The sequence below is a fragment of the Podarcis vaucheri genome, assembly GCF_965113315.1.
Source record: "Podarcis vaucheri genome assembly, chromosome: 3".
NCBI classification, from domain to species: Eukaryota; Metazoa; Chordata; class Lepidosauria; order Squamata; family Lacertidae; genus Podarcis; species Podarcis vaucheri.
Genome location: NC_138761.1, coordinates 42620792 through 42643397, shown reverse-complemented (window position 1 = coordinate 42643397; position 22606 = coordinate 42620792). Strand labels below are relative to the sequence as shown.

Below are 22606 nucleotides of genomic sequence, written 5' to 3'. Positions count from 1 at the left end.
AAAGACAACAAACATGTATAATTTCCTAAAATCTTATTTTCTAACCCTAGTCCTTGACTTCCCCCCACCCCCACCCTTGCATCCCTATTCCCAAATTTATGTCAGCAAGTTGGCATTTCCTTTTCCATCTTAATATTAATCCTTTTATAAAGAAAAACAAAAATTAAATTTTCCCTAAGTTGGACCCCAATTCTCTTCCCTCGATTTCTCATTTTTTTCTTAAGTAATTTTCTTATTAACTAAACCCCCTGGTCTTGAGTGTTGTTTGAATTTAAATGCTTCCCTCCCTCCCATCCCCGATTTGCGTCCTTTCCCAAGACATGTCCAAAATAACAGTTTTTAGCCTGGGTTCCGCACGTCCGAGGCTCTCAATTCTCTTTCAGTCCCTCTCCGCCGGTTTTGTTGGTAGTCCTTTTTGGCGGTCATCGAGTCTCGAAAGAGTTCCTTCACATTCAATCCAATCAGTCCATAGTCTCTTCCCATATTTAGAAACAACTGCTGAAGAATTTCCACAAGGCCTGAGTCTTGATGATAATCAAAATCAAAGTCTATGTGGAGGCCCCAATTGTACTTCTTTATTTCAAGTTCCTGAATTCCATAAACTCCCAGGGCCTCCACTTTCGTCTTCTGTATCTTTCGTAGGCTTACAATGGATTTAATCCAATAGTCTCCTTGCTTGTGTTCTCCAGATGTCGGCTTCTGGTTAATATTTTCCCACTTAACTTGTTCTCTTTCTTGTTTTGTCTTCTCCTCTTCTTTGTTTATTATTTCGAATTCAGCTGTGGGTTCTTTCTCACTCAAGTCCTCATTACATTCAGCAGCACTACTTGTTTCAGAATTCAAGGTCATCAGTTGTTTACTCATAGCTGTAGTCTGCTCCTGTAAGGTTCCCACCAGTGAAAACATCCTTTCGATTTCTCTCAGTATCTTTCCACCCACAGCCATTGTAATTCCACAGAATTCCCCCTAGAGGGAATCTGGTTACTTAATGTTCTTTTCTCCAACAATCCTCTGTCCTGTTATTGTTTCTTTGTTTCCAACAGTTTTGATTCAATTGTAACTCCTTTTAATCCGGAGAGATCTTAAATAGCAATTTTTCCACTGTTAACAGTCCATTTGACAGCTTTGACAGCTGTCAAATTCTGCTCCTCTATACAGGCTCCAAAGCAGGTCGCTCCCGGGCCCGGGAGGGAGGGTTGTTTACAACAAAACAAAAACTCTTCCAACACTCCACTCTCCTGCTCAAATTTACCTTTCCAAATCTTGGAAGTTACTGTCTTTTTGAAACTCACCCTTTACAGGGTAGGCACTCCAGCTTAGCTCTTATATCGTTGCTCTGGATCGTCTGCAAGGGGGGGGTGGGGACTTCCTTTTAGCACACCCCCCGGTCGTCTCAAATTCAGAAGGTAAAATTTTTAAAGTTCAGTTCCAGATTACTCACGGGTTCTTTTTTCAGTCCAAATTTCAAGGAAGGAAGTCAGCGCTCTCCAGTTATGGCTCGCGGCTTCGCTCAGCGGCGGTAGCGATCGACTCTCAGTGCCGCGCCGTCCCCCGTATCCCCTCCATAGCCTTTAAAAAGGCTCTTCGCGAATCAGGGGGGGCGCTTAAGGCACCCGCCGAGTCTTCAGTCCGCAGGCTTCCGCGCCTGCGGTTTTTAAGGGTCCCCGTGTCGCCGGCACGGCAAAGACCCATCCACCGCTGAGCCGATTCCCTCCGGAGCTCGGAGGGAATCCGCCATTTCCAGATCGCGCCAACCCGGAAGTCCCTACAGGTGAGTTTCAGAGAGGGTTTCCTTATTTGGCTGCTACGGACTTAAAGGGAGGTTTACGCCACATTCTAATCCACTGGGTGAGATTAATTTGTCAGACACTAATTAACTACTTTTGAAAATGAGGGGAGGTCCACAAGCAGTTCATCATAAGGTAAGGTAAAGGACCCCTGGACGGTTAAGTCCAGTCAAAGGCAACTATGGGGTTGCGGCGCTCATCTCGCTTTCAGGCCGAGGGAGCTGGTGTTTGTCCACAGAGAGCTTTGACTATGTCATGAGGATTACTAACCAATGAAAAATGTAACAAAACACACACAAGCTATTGGATGTGCCTAAAGAAATTCTTTGGATTCTGGTAAGAGGTCAATAGGTTGCCAGCCAGGTGCCAATGGGCACCTCAGCATCCACCAGGACATCCTCTGGTGCCTACAAAAGATCTCAGTAAATATCCCCACAAATTTCCACAATGCAGGAGAAACTGTTTGTTCTTCCTGCTCAGCTCCTATTTGCAGTGGCTTGGACTCTCTTACACTGAACATGCTCTCCCCCTCATTTAATGTTCCTTTCCCTTTTCTTACTCTTTTAGATACGGCAGCTATTTTCTATTATACCACATCCCATAGAGCAGCTATTTTGTGACTGACACCCATGTTACTTTCCAAATGTGACCACTGGACAAAAAAACCCAAAAAACTGGGAACCTCCGCTTCTGTTTTCTTACATTCTGTTATTCCTTCTTTGCTTTGCATAAAAGAAACTTATTTACATTTGATTTGGCACCCTTGAGAGCATTCCACACCCTGGCCTAGGCAAACTTAGGATCAAATGCAATCTGGTATCACTTTACACCTTGTTTGTCAAAACAAGGTTTCAAAAGGATTAACTGAGGGAAATGTTTCACCCAGTTAGTAAAGTTTTGCTTGAAGCCTATATAAAAAGCAGGCAACACCCAGCCTGACTTCTCTCACCACAGTGGCCTCTGAAGTTGGCACCCTCATTCTAAGCTGCAAACGGTTTAACAAGACGCTTGTGGTCTATAATGAACACAAGCTTCCTCAGAAGAAGAAGAAGAAAAAAGACCCCAAAACACCAACACCACCCCAACTCTACCCTATGGTATTTCCTGATTCCAAATTTAATGGGCACCATTCAAATTTGGACTCTTGCTGTCGATGGTAATTAAGTTACAACATGGAATTTGTGGGCATTTCAAGTTCTAAATACAGTACAAAGTCCAGCATCATCTAGGAAAAAGCAGCTTCTCCAGAACACACTTCATTCAGTAGGTCAGTGCTTGCTCTGCAATTTTCACTGCCCCAGTTTTCTATACTGAAAGTAAATGACCTCTCTAACTGATCAGCATTGTCAGGGAAATAGCTAAAATATGTGACCATAGCTATCCTGCTTTGGTCAATGCTCCAAAATTGGCTGGCCAGTCTGGCTCATTTTGCATATAGTGTAAATGGCTTGGGCAGCCCACACTTTATCATTCATCCTGGCCTGGTCAGTACTACACTTAACAAATTTCTTCATAGCAAAGTAGCTCATTATACAGGTTATAGACAATGTGCAATATTTCTTAGGTGTTGTGAGTTTACTCATCTGTCATGGACACGCCAGTCAAGAAGCTAGAAAAAAACTTTATTGTCTCTAAAAACCAGAATGGTAAAGCAGCAGCAGCAGGAAACACCTAACTCTGTCCAGGTAAGTCCAGTGTCATCTTGCGATAACTAGACTGTATAATAGCATCATCATTTATAAAACACTAAAATTTATATCGCACAATATCCCTGTCATCTTTTACCCTCCCTCCTTCCTCGTCTTATATATTTAAAACTTTCAACAGATTTTTGTTCATGTGTGTGTGAAAGAGAGATAGAGGATCATAGCTGTCAACGTTTCCCTTTTTTAAAGGGAAATTCCCTTATTCTGAATAGGATTCCTCGCAAGAAAAGGGAAAAGTTGACAGCTATGCAGAGGATCCTGACCTTGCATAATTGTATCTAATTTATAACACCATGCAGATGCATCACATGGAGTTACAACCTAGTCTTTGCCACAGGAATCTCTGTTGTTTTCTAACCTCACATCCCAGACAGCTTTCATGCACTTTTTAATCTCCTGCTAAAGCAGAAAGACAGACAGTCACACCTCCTTCCACCCAGTTCAACTATAGCCATGACACATGTCCCAGCCCTTACCTGCTATAGCATGCTAGTCTCAAATATGGCAGGGAGGAGGTTGACTGGGCAGCAGAGGGAATGAGCTGAAGGAGGTGCAGTTTGCTTTCTTTCCTGCCTTATCAGTTCTAAAAACATATGGACACTGTCGAAATTATGAGGTTGCAACCCTACAAACCCGCTGCCTTGTGGAACATCAGAAGAAGAAAACACTAAGGAGTAAATCCTACACAAATCCAGACTGGAGTCCCTAAGATGGTTGGATGGCATCTTGTACTCCTCCTATCAGGGTGCTTGGGCTCAGCTAATCACAGAGCTGGGCTTACTTTTTATTATTATTATTTTCCTTTTGCAGTCACCATAACAGTGGTTTATAGGAGGCTGGGGGAAAAATGCTTTGTGGGGGGGGCATATCAGACTCCCAAAGTGGGGGTTAGACTCCCATGCTTTAAACTCTTTGTAGGATATGTATGTGTGTGTTTATTTCAATTTTGTTATAAGAATTATTTTTTAAAAAAAATACAGACTAAAATACACCACACCCTAGTCATACAAGTTCATTTCAAGATTAGAACACATTTTACCTAAATCAGTTGACCAAAACAGCATTTCAGTCCAAGTTAAACCAAATTTTGAGGGATTTGGCTACTGGCCTTACAAACTTTCCTGAGAGGATGTCCCATTATATGGACTTACTTTTGACTAAATGTGCATGTAATTGCACTATTAAGCATGTGCAAAACTTAACCTGCAAAATCAACAGAATACTCAGCTGCTGAACTCTGGCAGAGCCCTTATATTTTTAAACAAGAAACACCATCCATGGTAGCAGTCATGTTTGAGGCGACTTGCTAAGTATACTTTAAGCCTCAGAGTCTAAGCATATAAATCTCCATCCTCAATTATTGCTTGAGGCTGAAAAACAACCTAAACACACACACACACACACACACACACAGAGAGAGAGAGAGAGAGAGAGAGAGAGAGAGAGAGAGAGAGAGAGAGAGAGAGATTGGTACAATTGTAGGGTTGGGAAAGACTTGCAGTTTCCTGACCTAGCCCCCTTCACCAAGAGTCAGCCAGAACAAACAAGTCTTTAGTGGTGGACACCAAAGTCACTCTTGTTCCAATGAGTCACATTTGACTCTTGCAGCCATGGAGTGCGGTAGACTGGGAAGAGGCAAGAATGTGCCAGCTGCTACTTCCTAGACGCATCACAAACAGTTCCTACAGGGAACAGAAATGATAGAGAGGAAGCTCAACAGAAGTGACACTAGACTGGTCTGTGTTGATTTGATGCTCTAGATGCATTTTCACTTCCTCAAAGCCAGTTATATTGGCACCATCATCTTTAATAAGGGGATTGGAGGCTGCAATGCTTTTCCAAATACCAGTTGCTGGAAACCCCAGGAGGGAAGATGGCTCTTGGTCCCCTGTTCTGCTCGCTGGTCTCCCCCATGCATCTGGATGACCACTGTGAGACCAGGATGCTGAACTACATGGGCCATTGGCCTGGTCCAGCAGGCTCTTATGATGTACTTATGCTACTGTTAGGCAGTACTGCCGCAACTGGGCAGGACTGTCCCTCTTGCTATAGACATGTTGTCATGAAAGTAGCACAATCCGCTCAGACACTTCCTCACATTGTGATAATAATCTCTGCCAGCCACTGGACTTCCCAAACATCTTTTAGTTATTGTGGCTGGACAATGCAAGGCTGTTATTGTTTTGCAACTTCTACATACAAGGTGCTGATTTCTGTCTTTTGAACTGAAGTAAGTTTCAAAGGACTTCAAGAAGATCAAACCTCTCAATTCATAAGGAAATCAGCCCTGAGTGCTCACTGGAAGGACAGATCATGAAGCTGAGGCTCCAATACTTTGGCCACCTCATGAGAAGAGAAGACTCCCTGGAAAAGACCCTGATGTTGGGAAAGATGGAGGGCACAACGAGAAGGGGACGACAGAGGATGAGATGGTTGGATAGTGTTCTCGAAGCATGAGTTTGACCAAACTGCGGGAGGCAGTGGAAGAGAGGAGTGCCTGGCGTGCTCTGGTCCATGGGGTCACGAAGAGTCGGACACGACTAAATGACTAAACAACAACAGCAAAGTTTCAAAGAACATGAGACATACACAGGAGCAGCAGAAGCTCCTTTCTACTGAGTCAGACCAATGGGCCATCCAGCTCAGCATTGTCAGCACTGACTGGCAGCAGATCTCCAGAGTTTGTGGCAGGGAGCCTTTCCTAGCCTTGCCTGGAGAAAGCAGGGGTTGAAGCTGGGGCTTTCTGCATGCACAGCAGATGCTCTAACCACTGGTCTATGGCCCTTCACCACAAAGTGGTATGAACAAAATGTATAGAGTTTTATGCCTCTAGTATGGCAAGAAAACACTCTTTGAAATGTCAGTGGCTGCACACCATTGTTTTAAGGGAATGAGGGAAATTAATGAATGATGGCCGCTCCTTGTGGCAAGAAGAGTTACAAAGCATCATGCCTGCCTAGGCAAAATAAGGATCCAATTTCATGGACTGGAGGAGAGGAAAAATTCACACTGAAGTCACCTTTCCTCCCCAACACCTGAAATAGCACCTGTAACTCAAAGGTGTGCTCTGGGATATTTAGGAGATTTTTAAAAAGTAAAATAATGTATCCTAATACTATTTGTTGACATGACATTGAAATAATAACCAGAAATATAGGTGTTCCTGAAACGTACTCAGAGAGAGAAGGGAAGCAGCATCACCATCAACTCTGGTGAGGAGCCCTCAGATTTCTCCCTTCCTTCCATCCCATGCAGCACAAGGAGACACGGGATTGGTGCCATTGGTTCACCTGAGAGAGACCAGCAATGTCTCCTTCTTGAACTGTTTCTATTCCAGCTTCTCATTACTGTTATGGTCCCAGGTCAGGAGTCCTTGGAGGCAGTCCTCCAATGACAGTAGCCCTGAGGAGGAGATGGAGTTGATCCCTGGTCTGCAGTCACCAGAGCTTGAATTTCCTTCCCTTAATCCTGAGGAGGCAACTTCCTCCACCAGGCTATGCTGGTTGGTCCACAAACTGCTTGCAGAGATCAGAAGAGCCCTAAGGATATATTCCTCCATTTTAAAATCCCAAGGACTAAAATAAGCCAATGGCTGCAGACAAGGGCACTGGCCCTTTAATGGGCCAGGGTTTGGGTCCTCAAATACCAAGCTACAAGGCTCTGTCCGTTGCTCCTTGACAATGTTGAGACAACTTGCATGCTCTGCCTGAGCTGCAGGATCACTAAGTGTGGTCCTGAAACCCCCACCTAGGTACCTCTCCAAGGTGCTGAGCTTTGCCTTGCCCCAGCCCCATGGATCAGAGCAATTCTAATGAGTTTGTAAGTAAGACTTGGGGTCTGAGTTTGCTTTCTTCCTCCTCCTTATCAATAACTTTTCCTTTTGTGCCATGTCTTTTAGAGTCTAAGCTTGAACACAAAGAATTGTTATTGCTCATTGCAAGAGACCATGAAGACGACACTGAACAGGGATGGAGAACCCTGTCACTCTCCAGATGTTGTTGTTAAACTCCCATCAGCCACAGACAGCATGGCCAATATTCAGGCATGAGGTCATACAGTTCTGCATCCCTGGCAAAAATGACAGTCCATTTTTCTAGTCACCCTTGTGAGCCCTTGTGAATGGAAGCGGAACAGCTTCAGGGTGATCTCCATGGAATCTAATGAGGCAGATAAGACAGGTGAATTTATACCTCATAATAGAGTGCTGCTCTTGACATCAACCCAAGAAATGGTCCTAACTCTACAGTTGGGTCTATATTAACTGTTCAAAGAAGGGCTAACTTGTCTGAGAAAACTGTTTTTTCTTGTGTGCATGCTCTGTTTATGATTTCATAGACTCAGAATTGTAGAGTTGGAAGGAACCATGAAGATCACCTAGTCCAATTCTCTGCAAAGCAGGAATTTTTTGCCCGACGTGGGGCTCAAACCCTGAGATTAAGAGTCTCATGTGCTACCAAGTGAGCTAAAGATGATTAGATTCTAATCGGTATTCTGTTTGTTAATCCCTCTCCTACCAAAGAGGTTGCAAAGTATCGATTTCAGGAGTGGTAAAATAAACGTACACACAGACGCACGCACCCTGAGTAGAACCAAAATAGAGACAAGTGAGTTTTACTTTTCCTCAAGGTTTGACACTCTGAATAAAACAGCACATGCCAATTTAGTTTCCACAATATAAAAATCCCCACAAGAGGAAAAGGAGGGGGGAAGTGGGAGGGAGAAGAAATTTAAAAGAGCACCGCCTAATTCAGCAACTACATCAGTCTAAGGAGCTCTGTGTTTGTGGGGAGAGAGAGAGAGAGTTTACTGTGTCTTTCAAACTACTGGGAGCTTGACGGGAATATTTGATGAGAAAGGAAAAAGGTGCCCTGGATTTTTTTTTCTTGCTCATTTCTGATTCTTTAGAATATTATTGTCTGAAGTTTGTGCTGCAGAATATCTTGGAAAAAAATAACCCAGGCATACTGGTTGGAGACAAGGAGTTTTCTCTTTAAAAATTCACACACCTCCGGCAAGGTAATACTGATTGTTTCCCTATGTATGATTCATTTATAGATCTAATTTTGGAAGGGAGAGAACAAGTACATAATTCTATATTTTGGATAATTCAATGCTTTGCATGTTAGGGGGATGCCCTGAGAGTAAGAAGTGTCTTTAAAATGAAATTGTGATGAAAATACCATCATTTCTATGCATTATTGATATGCCCACAAAGTGCATGCAGACATACGCATACAGATGCACACAATGTCTACAAAGCTTTGATAAATCCATTATTTAAGTACTTTGTTTAATGTAATTTGTTTAATGCTTTAAGAACCATATTTATTTTCTCAAGTAGGATTCCTCTCCTTTTTCTTTCTTTCCGTATTTAATAACTAGCACCACTAGTTTACAATTGCACAAATATTGAGCTAACTTGGGGCACTGATATATTTTTCTCCTTGCTGGGGGTTCTAATTGTCTCACTGGTTGATATATAAATTTATGTGAAAAAGAGGGTTGATAATGCAATGTGTGTGTGTAAGGCACTGGAATCATCTCTCTGCCTCTCCTTTCACCCCTGTGCTCCCCACCCCGCCCCCAATATCCTTTTGTGTTGAATGGCTGCTATGCTAGTAAGACTTTAAAGAGGAATAGCATTATCAAGCCTGTCACAGCAGCTCACCTTCTCCCAGGGAGATTGGATTCTTGATACGTCTCTGCAATGTGATTTGTGTCAGGCCAGTAGCAGCATGTACCGATCACCCCAAGCGAAATTCAGAGAAAGAAAGGTTTTTTGTGGTGTTTTTTTTTAAAAAAAGTTGGGGTTGTTGGGGTTTTTTTGTGTTTTTTTGTAATTCTAGTACTTTTGGATTGATAAAGAAATCACACTTTGGGGATGGGTTCTTGGGTAGTTATCCTTCTTTCTGCCTTTCATTAATTAGAAAACAAAACAGATCCTTCAGAGACTGGCAAATCAGAAAGCAGCTAAAATCCCATCATTCATTAGCTTGTCAAACTGCCCCAAAAGGAATTCAGTCAATGTCACAAGATTTTCAAAAGGGATTTTACAGCAAACAGAATCAGCCAGCTTCCATTTCACCATGCCATGGATACAAACATTTTTTTAAAAAAGAAAGTGTGTTTGTATATTAAACAAAGAGTGAGTTCCTGCAATCCTTATTGGTGTGTGTGGTGGCGGGTGGGGTGTGTGTGTGTAATTAGGTGAAAGGAAATACAGATAGTTTTATTACTGAAATTATTACTGAAATTGCCCAAAAGACAACATCATAACATCTGAATGCGGATTGCTACCAGACTCTGAACAGACTTGTTTCTCATTTCATTTTAATGTGATCTGACAAATTGCTTGGCAGAGGTGAGGGTTCTGGGAGAAAAAGGGAAATGCATTTAGACGTCTTATTTCTTTATTTTAAAAAAAGCATGCATAAAAGGAAACAAATGGGGAAAACTATCAAGATGATTTAATGTGACCCAGATGATGGGCTGAAATCAGGGTTGGGAGGACACAGTGTCAAAAATGGGGCAGGGGAAGAGTTGTGTAAGAATTGTGGCATTTGCAAGTGCTGCTGAGATCTGGTCATGGCTAATGTGGCAGAGTAAAACACCAACCCTCTATGGGGAGTTTGGCCAGCTTGAAGCAGCCAGAGGGAGGACCACATTGTTGCTTATCGAAACTCTGCCCAAACCGAACATTTCAGGCAGTAGCTACTATCGTTGAGCTTATTCAGAATTGTTGGAGAAGTGGGGGATTATCTCCCTACTTTCCTCTTTCACCTGGACAATTATTGCCACACTTTAACATTGCTGTTGGTGTTTGGAAAGTTTGCCACCAGTTGCATTCATCAATGGCTTGAAGTGGATCAATTTCTTTTGTAGATGTAAAGTAGATGTAAAGCAATTTCACTGGGATTAAAGTAACTTTCCTTTTGAAGATCCCTTCATGCTAGAAGGTGGAGACTGGGAAACCTGCCCTCTCCTTGGCTGCTCTTCCTTCATTATATTGGTGACAGACTCACCAAAGAAGATGGGAAGATTGTTCTGGTTCTTCCGGTGGTCCATCACAGAAGGGTCCAGGTTGGGGAAGGCTGGTTTAGATTTTTTTTACCAGGCAAAAGTACAAAATTTTGCTACAAACTCTTGGAAATGTCTGCAAAGAGATGTGGGCCAGGCAAAAACTGCTTCAAATTTCAGTTTTGCCAGGTTCTGGACATACCTGCCAGTGCTTTAAAAGCCAAGCTGGGCTATAAAAGCACATTTTGAAAAATACTCCATTAAGTTTATTAATTAAACTTCTTTAATTTAATTACTTAATTAACCTCTCTTTTTTTGGTTCAGTACACTGCTCAGTTTTATTTGCTTTTTTAAAAAAATCTGGGTTTTAGGACTTTAATGACTGTTGCTGACTGTATTTTACTGTTCTAATGTAATCCGCCTTGAGATTTTTTACCAAATTACACAGTATACACTTTTAATAACTAAAACTTATCATATACATTAACTTTGGTCCTGGAGGGGCTAGACTAGCGTCTTGAATTGTCTCATGCTAATGGCTGCCGGGGAGACTGGGTTGGGGGTGCCAATGGTAGATGCATATGGAATCTGCCTTGGGGGTGTAGTCAACATAGCACTAAGTCTCTGAGAGTATCCTCCCTCCAGGGAGGATCCCTCCGGGATGAATGCAAACAGTTAGCATGTGGGTAATCTAACACATTGCACTTGTGCCAGCACTTGCATCTCCTTGCCAAGCAATCAGGAGAATTTTACCTGATTGGAAAGAGAGGTGTGATAGAATGCTCCTCACCATTTGGAAGGGAAATTCAGGCAAACAGCTTTCCACATTCAACATTTATTCCATGCACAATGGTATAAATTATCACCTGCCAATGAATGTCCACATTCAACCCTAATCTCAGTTGTGTAAGGGCTTGTGGTTACTCAAAGCTACACTTTTGTCCATCATTTCTTCACATAAAGACAAGCTATAAGGATAAGCACAGCAGCAATGAGCTCCATCTTAAATTAAGCCTATATCATTTTCAGATGATGGAAGTGTTACCCAGTTCAAATCATGTGTTTCTAACGTTTCTTGACTGCTTTTATGCTCCATATTGCATTCAACTGTTAATCATATGTCTTCTATATAAACATGTCAATGCAACGTTGACACCAGGGCACATGGTATGCCTACTCTTGAAAATCAGTTCAATTATGCTTGCAAACAAAACATTAGCAGGTATGGAATTTTTAAAAATAAGAAATATGCCATGTATGGTTTGTAGTTGTGTTCAGAACCTATTCCTTACTAATCCAATTTATCAGAATGTTTCTATACCTTACTTCTGATACCAAATAACTATTGAGAGCTATAGTTGTGTAGTAATTAGTGTTGCACTAAGACTGGGAGAGTAGGGCTCAACACACACACACACACACACACACACACACACACACACACACCGCCCAGCCATGAAACTTGCTGGGTGACTCTCGGCCAGTTAGTCTCTCTTAGATTACCATAACCTTCCTCACAGTGTGGCAGATTCACAAGACAAGCTATTAAAACGAAGAGCTTAGAACTGCCCTTCTTGCTCTCTAGGCTGCAATCATCATATAACCTCAAGGTTATTTTTTGTATGTTTAATGCTTCTTAAATGTTATTTTCAAACCTGCAAAAAGTAAGCTATGCTGCACTTTTTGGAAACCTCAAAGGACGTGTTCACACCTTGGTATAAATACAACCCAAGATTTTCACTGATTGTTAACACTTCCACCGAGGAGTCTTTTTTGCACAATGCTGAATATATTGGGCACAATCCAACATATGCTGTTCCCACACAAATTCCACTGGAAAAAATGTGGTGCTTGTGGGAGCAATAGCTGGGAGATTAGGCTCACTTATTGTTACTGGCAACGCCAAGCGTAGGCATTCCACTCATCTGATTTGGCATCCAGTTAGTCTAATGAGCTATTAATATCATACATCTAGATGCTTTATATTTTTGGTAAAAAATATATGGGCAAAGAAACTTTCCCATTCATCATGTGATGTTTTTGCAGGAATCAATGTATATCTAGCACCTGCCACCCCTTTCCTGATGCTTCCTATAGCTGGAATGTGCTGTTTGTTTTCTGGGATACAGTTCTCAATGCGAGAGGCATAACCTTTTCACAGGTGGATGGTTGTGAAAACTGCTGCTGAGCTGAGTTTTTCAGTTTGGCCAGTTACCAGCTGAGCTGACCACATTCCAGCTAGTGTGTAGCAGGCATCTGTGTAGGTGGTCAGTTATTATCCCACCAACATGGAGAGAGCTGTGTATCGTTACCAGGGCAGTGGACAGGAGGGTCTGCTACTTTGTTTGATGAGGATTTAGTAAACACCGAGTTCTCACACTCATGTTATACAATTGATAGCATGAGCTCTTCCATTTCCCAGAGCACCTGTGTGCTCATTTATGATATACAAAAATTAAGAATATAATTCTTGCTTAACATGGACACCCACACCCACACATGCCAGCTAGAAGAAATGCCAAGCAGAGGGGAAGGTGATGTTATTTCTGGAGGCTAGAAAGCTGTCATAAAATCTGATTGGTGGTGTGCTGGGGGGTAGGGGGAGAGAGAGAGAGAGAAGGGCCAAATATATAAAAGTATGCCTGACTCTTTAAACAGAAACATCAGAAACTGATACCCTAATCTATCTGCCAATGCCCCAGTTTATAGACTATTCAGTATTCACTTAGCTTTTTACAAAATAGTTGACATCTCCCGAGGGTCAATCCATAACATTTTGCTGTGATAAAGTACAGAAAACCACCAGTCTGACACAGTGGCAAAGCACCCATTGAGGGGGGCAGCAGGCTAGCTTGGGGTGGTAGCATGGAAGCCACATGGCACCCACAGCTCTGTCATCTAACTGAACACCACCACTCTCTTGCCTGCCCCCCAGCACCTGTTGCCTGAGGCACCCACCTCACTTGGCAGGGGCAGCCCTAATTCTAGCCTGTGGATTCTTTTTTTCAGCACCTCCTGATTGGCTCAGGCTTCCTGCGTCACACCCTGTGACATCATGGATCTAGAGTCAGCAAACTGTTATTTAACTGAGATGGCTCAGTCCTTTGCACTCTGATGTAAAGGAATATGACAGGTGACCAAAATCTCTGGGAATCAGCAACAACCATGACTTGCCCCCCTACGTCAGCTAAAGAGCCCATTCCAAATCAATGTCATACCACAAGCTGTGATTTCTAAAAAGTTCTGAAAAAATGGAAGTACAGCTAAATGTTCAAAAGCCTGCTTTTTGTTTTAGGCAGATCCTTAAAGGCCATCAAAAACATTACAGTAAAAATTAACTAACCAAAGGTGTGAATGTAGAGGGCAGGGAGTTCAAGATCTTGATTATGGCATAAAGCCACATTTATTCATACATTTTTAATGATAGCCTGTTTCAAATCATTAACTGGACTAGTTATACATCCTGGCTTTATATACATCCATATAAATGGTTAATGTAGTTGCTCGTAATTTTTAGAAAGATCCAGTCCTGGCTCCATGGCAATTCCCATTTCTACCTTGCCATCCTAATTATTAGCTTGCACCCATGTTTGCAGTGATAAATTATCTGGGAGTTTCAAGGGACCAGAGAAAGAACCTGTTTGACTTGATTCCTGCCAATGCTGTTCATTGTTCACGTATCCCTATAGTATAACTCCATGCATACTTACCTGGATGTAAACATTCATGGTTTCCCACAAAGAACCCTGGGATCTGTAGTCTGGTAGAGTGCCGAAATTGTTAGGAGACCCTTATTCCCTTCACAGAGCTGCAATTCCCCGAGTGGCTTATTAAGCCCAGTGCTTTTTTTCTAAAAAATGTTTAGGGGAACTGAGGCAGAGAGAGAATAATTGGCCTTGGGTCACACAATGTATCTACTCACTCTGCTTCCCCCAAGTTTTCTAGGAATGGGAGAGTGTGAGAACAGTTCTTAGAATACATGACTAGAGAGGTACACATCTACAGGACCCAGAGTTTCATGTGGCCACAGTTGACTGAAGGACAGTGCCATTCTATGAATCAGCAGCGAGGATCTTTCCAAAATGGCTGCCAGACATTTCCAGAACAAAAGAGAAGGAAAACATGGAAGTGGTATAGGAGATGAAGAGGAGCAGGGCATTTTTTTCCCCAGCTGGAATTGAACCAGGGAGGTCCTCAGGGTGAGATCCAGCACTCTTTTTCTAGAAAAATAGCACTGAGGAAGATTTCCTTTGCTATTTTTTCACACCAATACATAGGCCCTTGTACCATCCCACCATTATGTGTTATCTGGACATAGCTGCTGATCCAGAGCCATTTCTGAAGAGCAGCTTGTTGTTCCCAGCCTCTGCTCAGCTTCTCCCCTCACTACCAGCTGCTTCTTAGGGCCCCATAAAGCCTGAGGCACATCCTAGATGGGAGCCTCCCTAGCTTCATGTTCATCCATCTAACTGGATGCATATGCAACAAGTATGAGCAAATATCACATCATCCTCGTTCATGGAAGATGCTCTATTAATAAATCTGAATTTAGCACAAAACAGGTGAACCCAGACAGATCATTTTGCTTCAGCCAGTTAGAGACAATTATAGTGTATGATTAGCTCTACCGAGGGGAGACTGTATAAACAACACAGAGTTGTATGAAGTTCTGCTCTTAAGCCCTTCTCTTCAGAAGGATGTCAAGCTCTGTGCGGACATGTAAGAAAAATTCATAAAATCAACCCTGGGGTGTTTTCTTTTTTTCCAAGGAGCAAAAAGTCTTAGACGTGAATTCTTTGCTCCCCTAGACTAAATATGTACCTTCAGGGGAAAGCTGGCACTGCAAAATCGTTCCTAGGTTGCAAAAAAGTACAATGCAAGTACAAGACTTTGCTTTCTTTCATGGCTAGAGATAAATCTAATAACTATACATTCATTTCTGTATTTGGTGCCTTTCTATACTGCCCCTTGAGCAAAAACAGTTAGAAATGTGACATTTTAGATTTCAGCCAATGAAAACGGAAGCCCGAGACAGGTGTTCACCTTGCATGGCGAGAATCACATGACAGAACAGTGGGGCTGGGTTAGTGAGATCCACCCCTTCTGTTGTACTTCCACCACCTTGCCTTACCACCCTCTGCAAACTGGAGGGCAAACAGGTCTGTAGTGAGGAATCCAATGCATTTGGAGTTTTTTCCTGTGCAATGTAGAGCCCAAATTGTGTATGGTTCTAAATCACAATGGATAATACAACAGGGTCCCAATACAGGCATTTTCCTGGACAGTGGTGGGACTGTGGACTAGGATGTGGGAGAAGTGGCAGAACTACTGGGAAGTCCCCCTCATCCTGTGAGCAGAGAAACCCCTGAGTAGGGCTAGAGTTGCCCTCAAGTTAAAGCAATACATTTGCAATGGATCCATTGGATATGTCTGTATCATACACTTAGAATCATAGAACGGATACAATCAGTTGAAAGCTGCATCCCTGCAATTTCCACCCATTAGTCCTGCTCTTTGGAACAACAGAGAGTGAGCCTGCTCCAGCCCTTCAGTTATTTGAAGACAGCCATCAGCTACCCTTAAGCTTTTCTTTCCCCAGGCTAAACATACCCAACTCCTTCAATCATTCCTCATAGGATGTGACTTCCAGATCCTTTTACCATCCCAATCACCCCTCCCTCTTCAGCTGGTCAATGTCCTTAGAATGTAGAACCCAGAACTGTGGCCTGGACAGCTCTTTAACTGGTTTAATCATTCTTCCTTCTCCCATGAAACTCTGGGACCTGTAGTTGTGTACCTCTCTAGTCATGTATTCTAAGCACTGTTCTCACAGTCTCTCATTCCTAGAATACTTGGGGGAAGCAGAGTGACCCAAGGCCAATTATTCTCCCTCTACCTCAGTTCCCCATTTGTAAAATGGGAATCATACCACACAGGGTAGTTGCAAGAGCAACCTTAAAATATTTTATATGCAAATGAAAAGGAGTAGTGAGGTAGTTTGCAGGATCAAAGGAAAATTACGCCAAAAAAATTCAAATAATAAAACCTTATGGATTTTGCATTCTGAACTCATGGCAGGCTAGTCATTTAACTGCTTCGAATTAATGTACACTTCCCCTCCTGACTACCTAGGCAAGAATTATTGGAAGCATGCAAGTTCCTATGATGTGTATAATGAATGGAGGTGTGTGAGTGATGCTTGAATAAAAGTATAAACATTCCACAGGTTTCGGCCAGTTGGGATGGAAGCTGAATGCCTGCAGGGGCTGGAGGAGGAGTTAAACATCCTAAGGAGATTTCACATTTCCGCCATTTGGAACTCTGCTATGTGGAGCCATAAGTTCAGTGTCAGGTGTTCCTATGAAATCCTATAGCAGAGCCCATGCTCAGGGCAACGCTTGAAAACAGCTGACACTCTGAATGAGTGTTTGTGACACTTTCATGGCAGTGCTTTAACAAGGGCTCTTTCATGTGCAGCCCAGGCTGGAGCCGATTCAGCTTCAGTCAGTGCACCATGATTAAGGATGGAATCCTGGTGTCATTTAGCAGTCCTCAACAGTGTGATAAGGCAAAGGACAGACCAACCCACACAAGCAATAGTCATGCAAAGGTTTCATCTAAGGGTTGCCAACTTCCTACCTTCCAGGTATTTTTGGCTATAGCTCCATCCCTGGCTATTGGCCATGCTTGGTGCAACTTATGGGAATTGTAGTCCACAACATCTGGAGGGACCACACTGACTATGCCTGAAACAGAGGATGCCTTCAAATAGAAGACTGTCTTCTGACAACCCTTAAGAAAGAGGGCAGTACTGGCTAAAGCAAGAAGCTTTAGCAACCCTACAACTTGAATTTAGGGAGCACCTCCAAGTAGTAGCCAGCAGCATGCAATCCTTGCTTGCAAAATGCATAATGCTTAATATTTACTAGTGATACGTGTGTGTTCTACTTTGTTCCAGTCTTTTCTTCTTTTATAGAGCTACCAGGCTGAGCTCTGCTTATATTCACAGATACAAAACTACGTCTGGCAACTGCTTTTCTCTACCTTGGAAGCAGATGTGTAGGACTAACTTCTAAGAGGAAGGCGATCAAGTTGTTTATAGCCATGCAGGTCCCCCAAAATGGGATCTATACAGCAGGCAAATGTATACCTTTTTAATGGACCAACTAATTATTCTGCAGCTGCACACTTTCAACCCTTGCAACTGAAAGTTCAGCTGAAAACTCACACCTTGCTTGAATGGTGTATTTTCTTTTGCCATTCCAGTTTTATAGGCTATGAAATTTGACACACTAAGCCACCTTCTCTGGCCAAGCTGTAACTGAATCAACAATCCTGATAATTTCTTGGCTCTCTGAGCCTACAAAAACACACACCAAATCAACCATTGAGTCTCTAAGGTGTCATATGAGATTATGCCCAACGGTCTGGCCATGTAAGCCACAGCACTGAGAAATGGGATCCAAAAGAGTGACTTATTTCCTTGCACCAGCAAAGGGGTCCATTGTCACAACAGCACTGGTAAATGCCCCCATGCCATAGATTCAATGGCCGCCCTAATCATTTAACCATTTGTCTTTCCTAGAAAGATGCTCGGACTGGCAGGCTGTATAGTTTGCAAGCCATAATTGCCTAATTTTCCTTTTTGGAATCAGGGACTTTTGTCTTGTTCAGGTGTTAAACAAATCTCCTCTGTCTTGGTGGGCTTTTCCTTTATTGTGCTGTTTCAGCACCATTTAGTATAGTTCCAACTAAAGGAAACTGCTCATCTTAAATGTTTGCACATTTTGTTCTGCCTAAGCTGTATAAGACCCACACTGGTATAAAGTCTCCAATATCACATCTTGTGACCCTCTAAACCGACTGCAGCCAATCATTCATGCTTGGCAACCTCTTGGGACTGCAAAAACAGGAATTATCAAGCACCTGGCAGACTACAGTGTGGAAGTTGTGGCTGTATCACTAGCTGTGCAAAACATATGTCAATCTACCTCTCAATCACCTATTCCCATACTAGGCATTCTCTGAATCCCATATAAAACTATATTTAACTTCCAGCCCTGCATGCAAAGCTGAGAGTGTTTCCAATAAGTCACTTCCTCCAACTATTTTTAAAATGACCATAGTCCCCCACTGTTTATTATGCTATTACTGAAGCAGCTTTATCACCAGGAGAGAGAGAGAGAGAGAGAGAGAGAGAGAGAGAAGGAAAACATCTGCATCTGTAGAAAAGACTGGGCTAACTTACTCCTGAAGATTAGTGACAGTAAACCGCTTACATTGCCCAAGATAATCACATCATGCCCATAAAGAATTTCTGTTTGCACATGTAATCCACAGGTGGAAATCAAATACTGAAAACCAGCACTTCCATTTAAAAACATAAGATTAGCCATGGTCAAACTGCTTGTGAGATTAAACAATCCACTGGTAGAAGCTCTTTAATCTTCCAGCTCCTTCAAAGGGCATTCTAAAAGTCAGACTATCAATAACATAATTGAAAAGGAAGAATTCTGTGGCTTAGGTGTGGTTTCAAAACATCTATTTTCTTTAAAATGTTAAAACTTTCCCAATATTATTCTTCAAAAGAAGAAAAAGATGGTTGCTTTAAAAATAAAATCTCTTTTCAAAGAGATATCTAATTGTGTGATCAGTGTGTTCAAAGAGACCACCTTTCCAGGTTTTAGGGCAGTTTCAGCCAAGTGGACTTGTGGGTCATCAGTGCTATGAATCAGAATGCCTGTCCTGTCACACATCTTCAGATTGCCCCAAATCAGCTACAATAAATCAAAATCTCCACAAAAGCCTCTCTTCTCCGAGCTATGCTTGCTGTTTGGGTTCCAATACTGATACTCTGGTGTGATAGAAGCAACATGAAGCAAGTAAGGAGGCAAAAAAGCCTTTTGTTGGGTCCCAGGATTTATCTACACAAGGTTTTGGAATGGTTGTATGGTTCTCTAGATAGAATTACACACTGGTTGTGTTTCTCCCACACCTATGTCCTTCCAAAAAGCATTCATCACTGACTTCAACCTTAGAATGTTGATGCTGCTGCTACTATTATTTAGTCTTTAAATCCAACAAAAAAACAACATTATGTTTAAAAAACAGCATGTAACATATCTGTAGTGGTTGGGAGTTACTCGTGCGTAATCCTGCCCCGTTTGAGCATTGGGTTGCCTGGTTAAACCCTCCGGACTGCACAGCCCATCTCAGCGTGGCTGCCCTTAGTCACTCGTAGAATCTGTCTGTGGGCGTTTCTTAAAGCGCTGCCAACATAAGAGTTCTTTGACGCCCAATCGTCTCCGCCTCTCACTGCGCGGGAGTCTCCTGCGCAGGGTGGGCGTGGGCAGCGGGGTGCTTGGGCTCTCCTCGCTAACTTCCAACGAAGAGTCCTGGAGCCCCTGCACCTCCCTGTCCCGTTGCTCTCCTGGATCCCTGGTATTACACTCATTCTCTTCCCCTTCTTCCCAGCTGAGTCTCCCCCTAGCGCTGGGACCTTCTCCTGCAGAATCAGAGACCCTCTCCTTCTCCCGTGCCTCTGATGTCAGTTCCCTGACAATATCCATTCAATGAAAAATAATTTAAAAAACCACGTCCCTCTGATAAATGTGTCAGTTTTAAAAATAAATAAGCAAACAGTGGAAGGAACTAGGGTTCTCTGAAAGGACTTCAAGAAACATAACTTTAATCTACTCAAACAATGATAAACCAAACCACAGATGAATGGTAAGAAAATGAGATTTTTAAGCTAAGTGAGGAAGTATTTGATGTTTTATTTTTACTTTACAGTGAACCTGATTAAAATTCCAAGACTCTCATCATGAAGTCAAGAACAACAATTGCAACAATATTTGGTAAGTAACCAAGTAAGGGGCATACTTTCATATTTTACCATCTCTGCTTTGTTTGCTTGCTTGCTTTTATATATATGCCACCCTATCCCACAGATTCAGGTTGGGTTACACCAAATCCACCAGAAAAGACAGATGAGCCACTGCCTTCAAAAGGGTTTAAAATCTAAGATAATTGATATACAAGGTTTGTAGTAACAAAGGTAGATTATAACAGTACTGATGTTTCATTTGGAGAATTTTAAAACCAGTATAAACAATAGGAGGCTGCAGTCCTATACACCAGGGTTACTGGAATGATGGGACTGCAACTCCTATCACGCCTGAATTTGGGCTGCAGTGCCTAGGACTGATGGAAGTTGGGGTTCAAGGATTTCTGGAGGACATCATGTTGGCTACCCGTTATAAGCACACAACCTGGGAGTAAGCAGCATGGAGCTAAGGGATGCTTATCTCTGAGTACACATGCATAGGACTGCACTATACATTCCAGAAAACATTCAATGTCATGCAAACTGATGCTGCAAATGTCTGCCTCTCTAACATTGTCCAACTTGCTCTGTTTCAGCTCTGTTGCTGACTTGTATCTATGCCACCAAAGAAGCCACAAAGAAGAAAAAATCCAAACTATGTAAGTAAAAAAAGCAATGCCCCTGACTGGTGGAAGATGGGAGCTTTCAACCTCAACCCTGTGTGAGAATAGGGAGAGGCTTCCTGTGTGGTATTCACTGCACATCTTGGGGGACATACCAGATCTCTTCTGCTTAAAGCAAGATACCAAAACTGGGGTTGTATCACACAGCTTTAAATACATAAGAAAGTAAAAAAAGTGCCGCTTGATTAGGACAAAGGGCCGTCTAGTCCAGAATTCTGACTTACTCTTCTTTGCCTAAAAATATACACCACTTGAGTACTAAAAACAAAAATGGCATTCATTAAGTGTATATGAACAAGTAGCTGCTGACATAACACTTCTGTGTTAATTGCATGGTTTCAATGCTACCAAGAGCACCAATATTAAAAATAACATTCCATTTGTGCCTTCACAGATGTTCCTCAGATCGACTGTGACATCAAAGCTGCAAAGATCATCAACCCTGAATTTATCGCTAAATGTCCCTCTGGATGTCAGGATGTCAAATATCGTGTCTACGGCACTGATATCTATGCTTCTTTTTCCAGTATATGTGGCGCTGCTATTCACAGGTCAGCAAGGTTGCCCTTCAATCTAAGACAGCGCACAGAACCACAGGGAAATATGATTGTTGCTTCAGTGGTAGAAACTCACAAGGTGTGAGTGAATAATTCTACAAGCTTAGTAGTTCCACAGTCGCTTAAAACTAATAATTCCTTCTCTCCCTTTAACTTTGCTGCACTTGATAGCTAACCAGGTATATATTGTAGCACATTTATTTTGGGCTAGCAACCTTTTCAGGGTACCAGCAAGCACTCTGTAGAGAGTTCACAGCCACAGGATGAGCTTGGTTTTCTCACAAAAGGTGTGCATACCTTTAGGTTGAATACTGGCATGAACATCAGTCTTGCTTCTCCTTCAGACAAACTTTAGCTTTACCTTTCATCAATTTATCTCATTTGTTATTTTAAGAGGAATTTCTGTAAAACTGGAAAAGTTTAAATGCAAAACTATTATTATTATTTACATTTGTATACCGCCCTGTATCCCGGGCAGTTCACAACATAAAATTACAAAATATCAACACAAACCAAATGAAAAAGCAAAAGCAAACCCTGTTCCAATAAACACATTTAAAAGGCCATAGATTGTTTAATCAGGCAAAGGTCTGGTTATAGAGAAATATTTTTGCTTGATGCCTAAAGATATATAATGAAGGCACCAGGTGCACACCCGGGGGGGGGGGCATTCCAGAAGAGGGAAGCCACTCCAGAAAAGGGTGGTTCTTGTGTTGTCACCCTCTGGACCTCATGGAGGGGCCTGACATAGACTGGCCTCAGATGAAGATTGCAGGTTCTGGCTCTGTTCATATGGGCGAGGTCCTTGAGGTATTGTGGTCCTGAGCCATTTAAGATTTTATAGGTCAAAACCAGCACTTTGAATGGAGCCTGGAAGCTAACTGGCTGCTAGTGCAGGCAGGCCAGGATTGTTCTAATATACTCAAACTGTCTTGCTGCGGTGAGCAACCTGCTGGATTCTGCACCAGCTGAAGTTTCTAAACTGCCTTCAGAGGCAGCCCCATGTAAACTATTGTTGGTGGAAGGAGGT

General features: G+C 42.4%; 1 protein-coding gene and 1 long non-coding RNA gene across 2 annotated transcripts in view; one reads left to right on the top strand and one right to left on the bottom strand.

Annotated features, from left to right (window-relative positions):
* LOC309528017 overlaps positions 1-22606 on the bottom strand; it is a 53041-nt gene that overhangs the window by 28309 nt on the left and 2126 nt on the right. The window lies entirely within an intron of this gene.
* The window catches only part of VIT (vitrin), a 39973-nt gene continuing 25505 nt past the window's right edge, over positions 8139-22606 (top strand). Inside the window, 4 exon segments of the mRNA XM_082215136.1 lie at positions 8139-8509; positions 20303-20367; positions 20933-20995; positions 21414-21570. Coding sequence (XP_082071262.1) covers positions 20334-20367; positions 20933-20995; positions 21414-21570 — 254 coding nt within the window. The 5' untranslated portion in view covers positions 8139-8509; positions 20303-20333.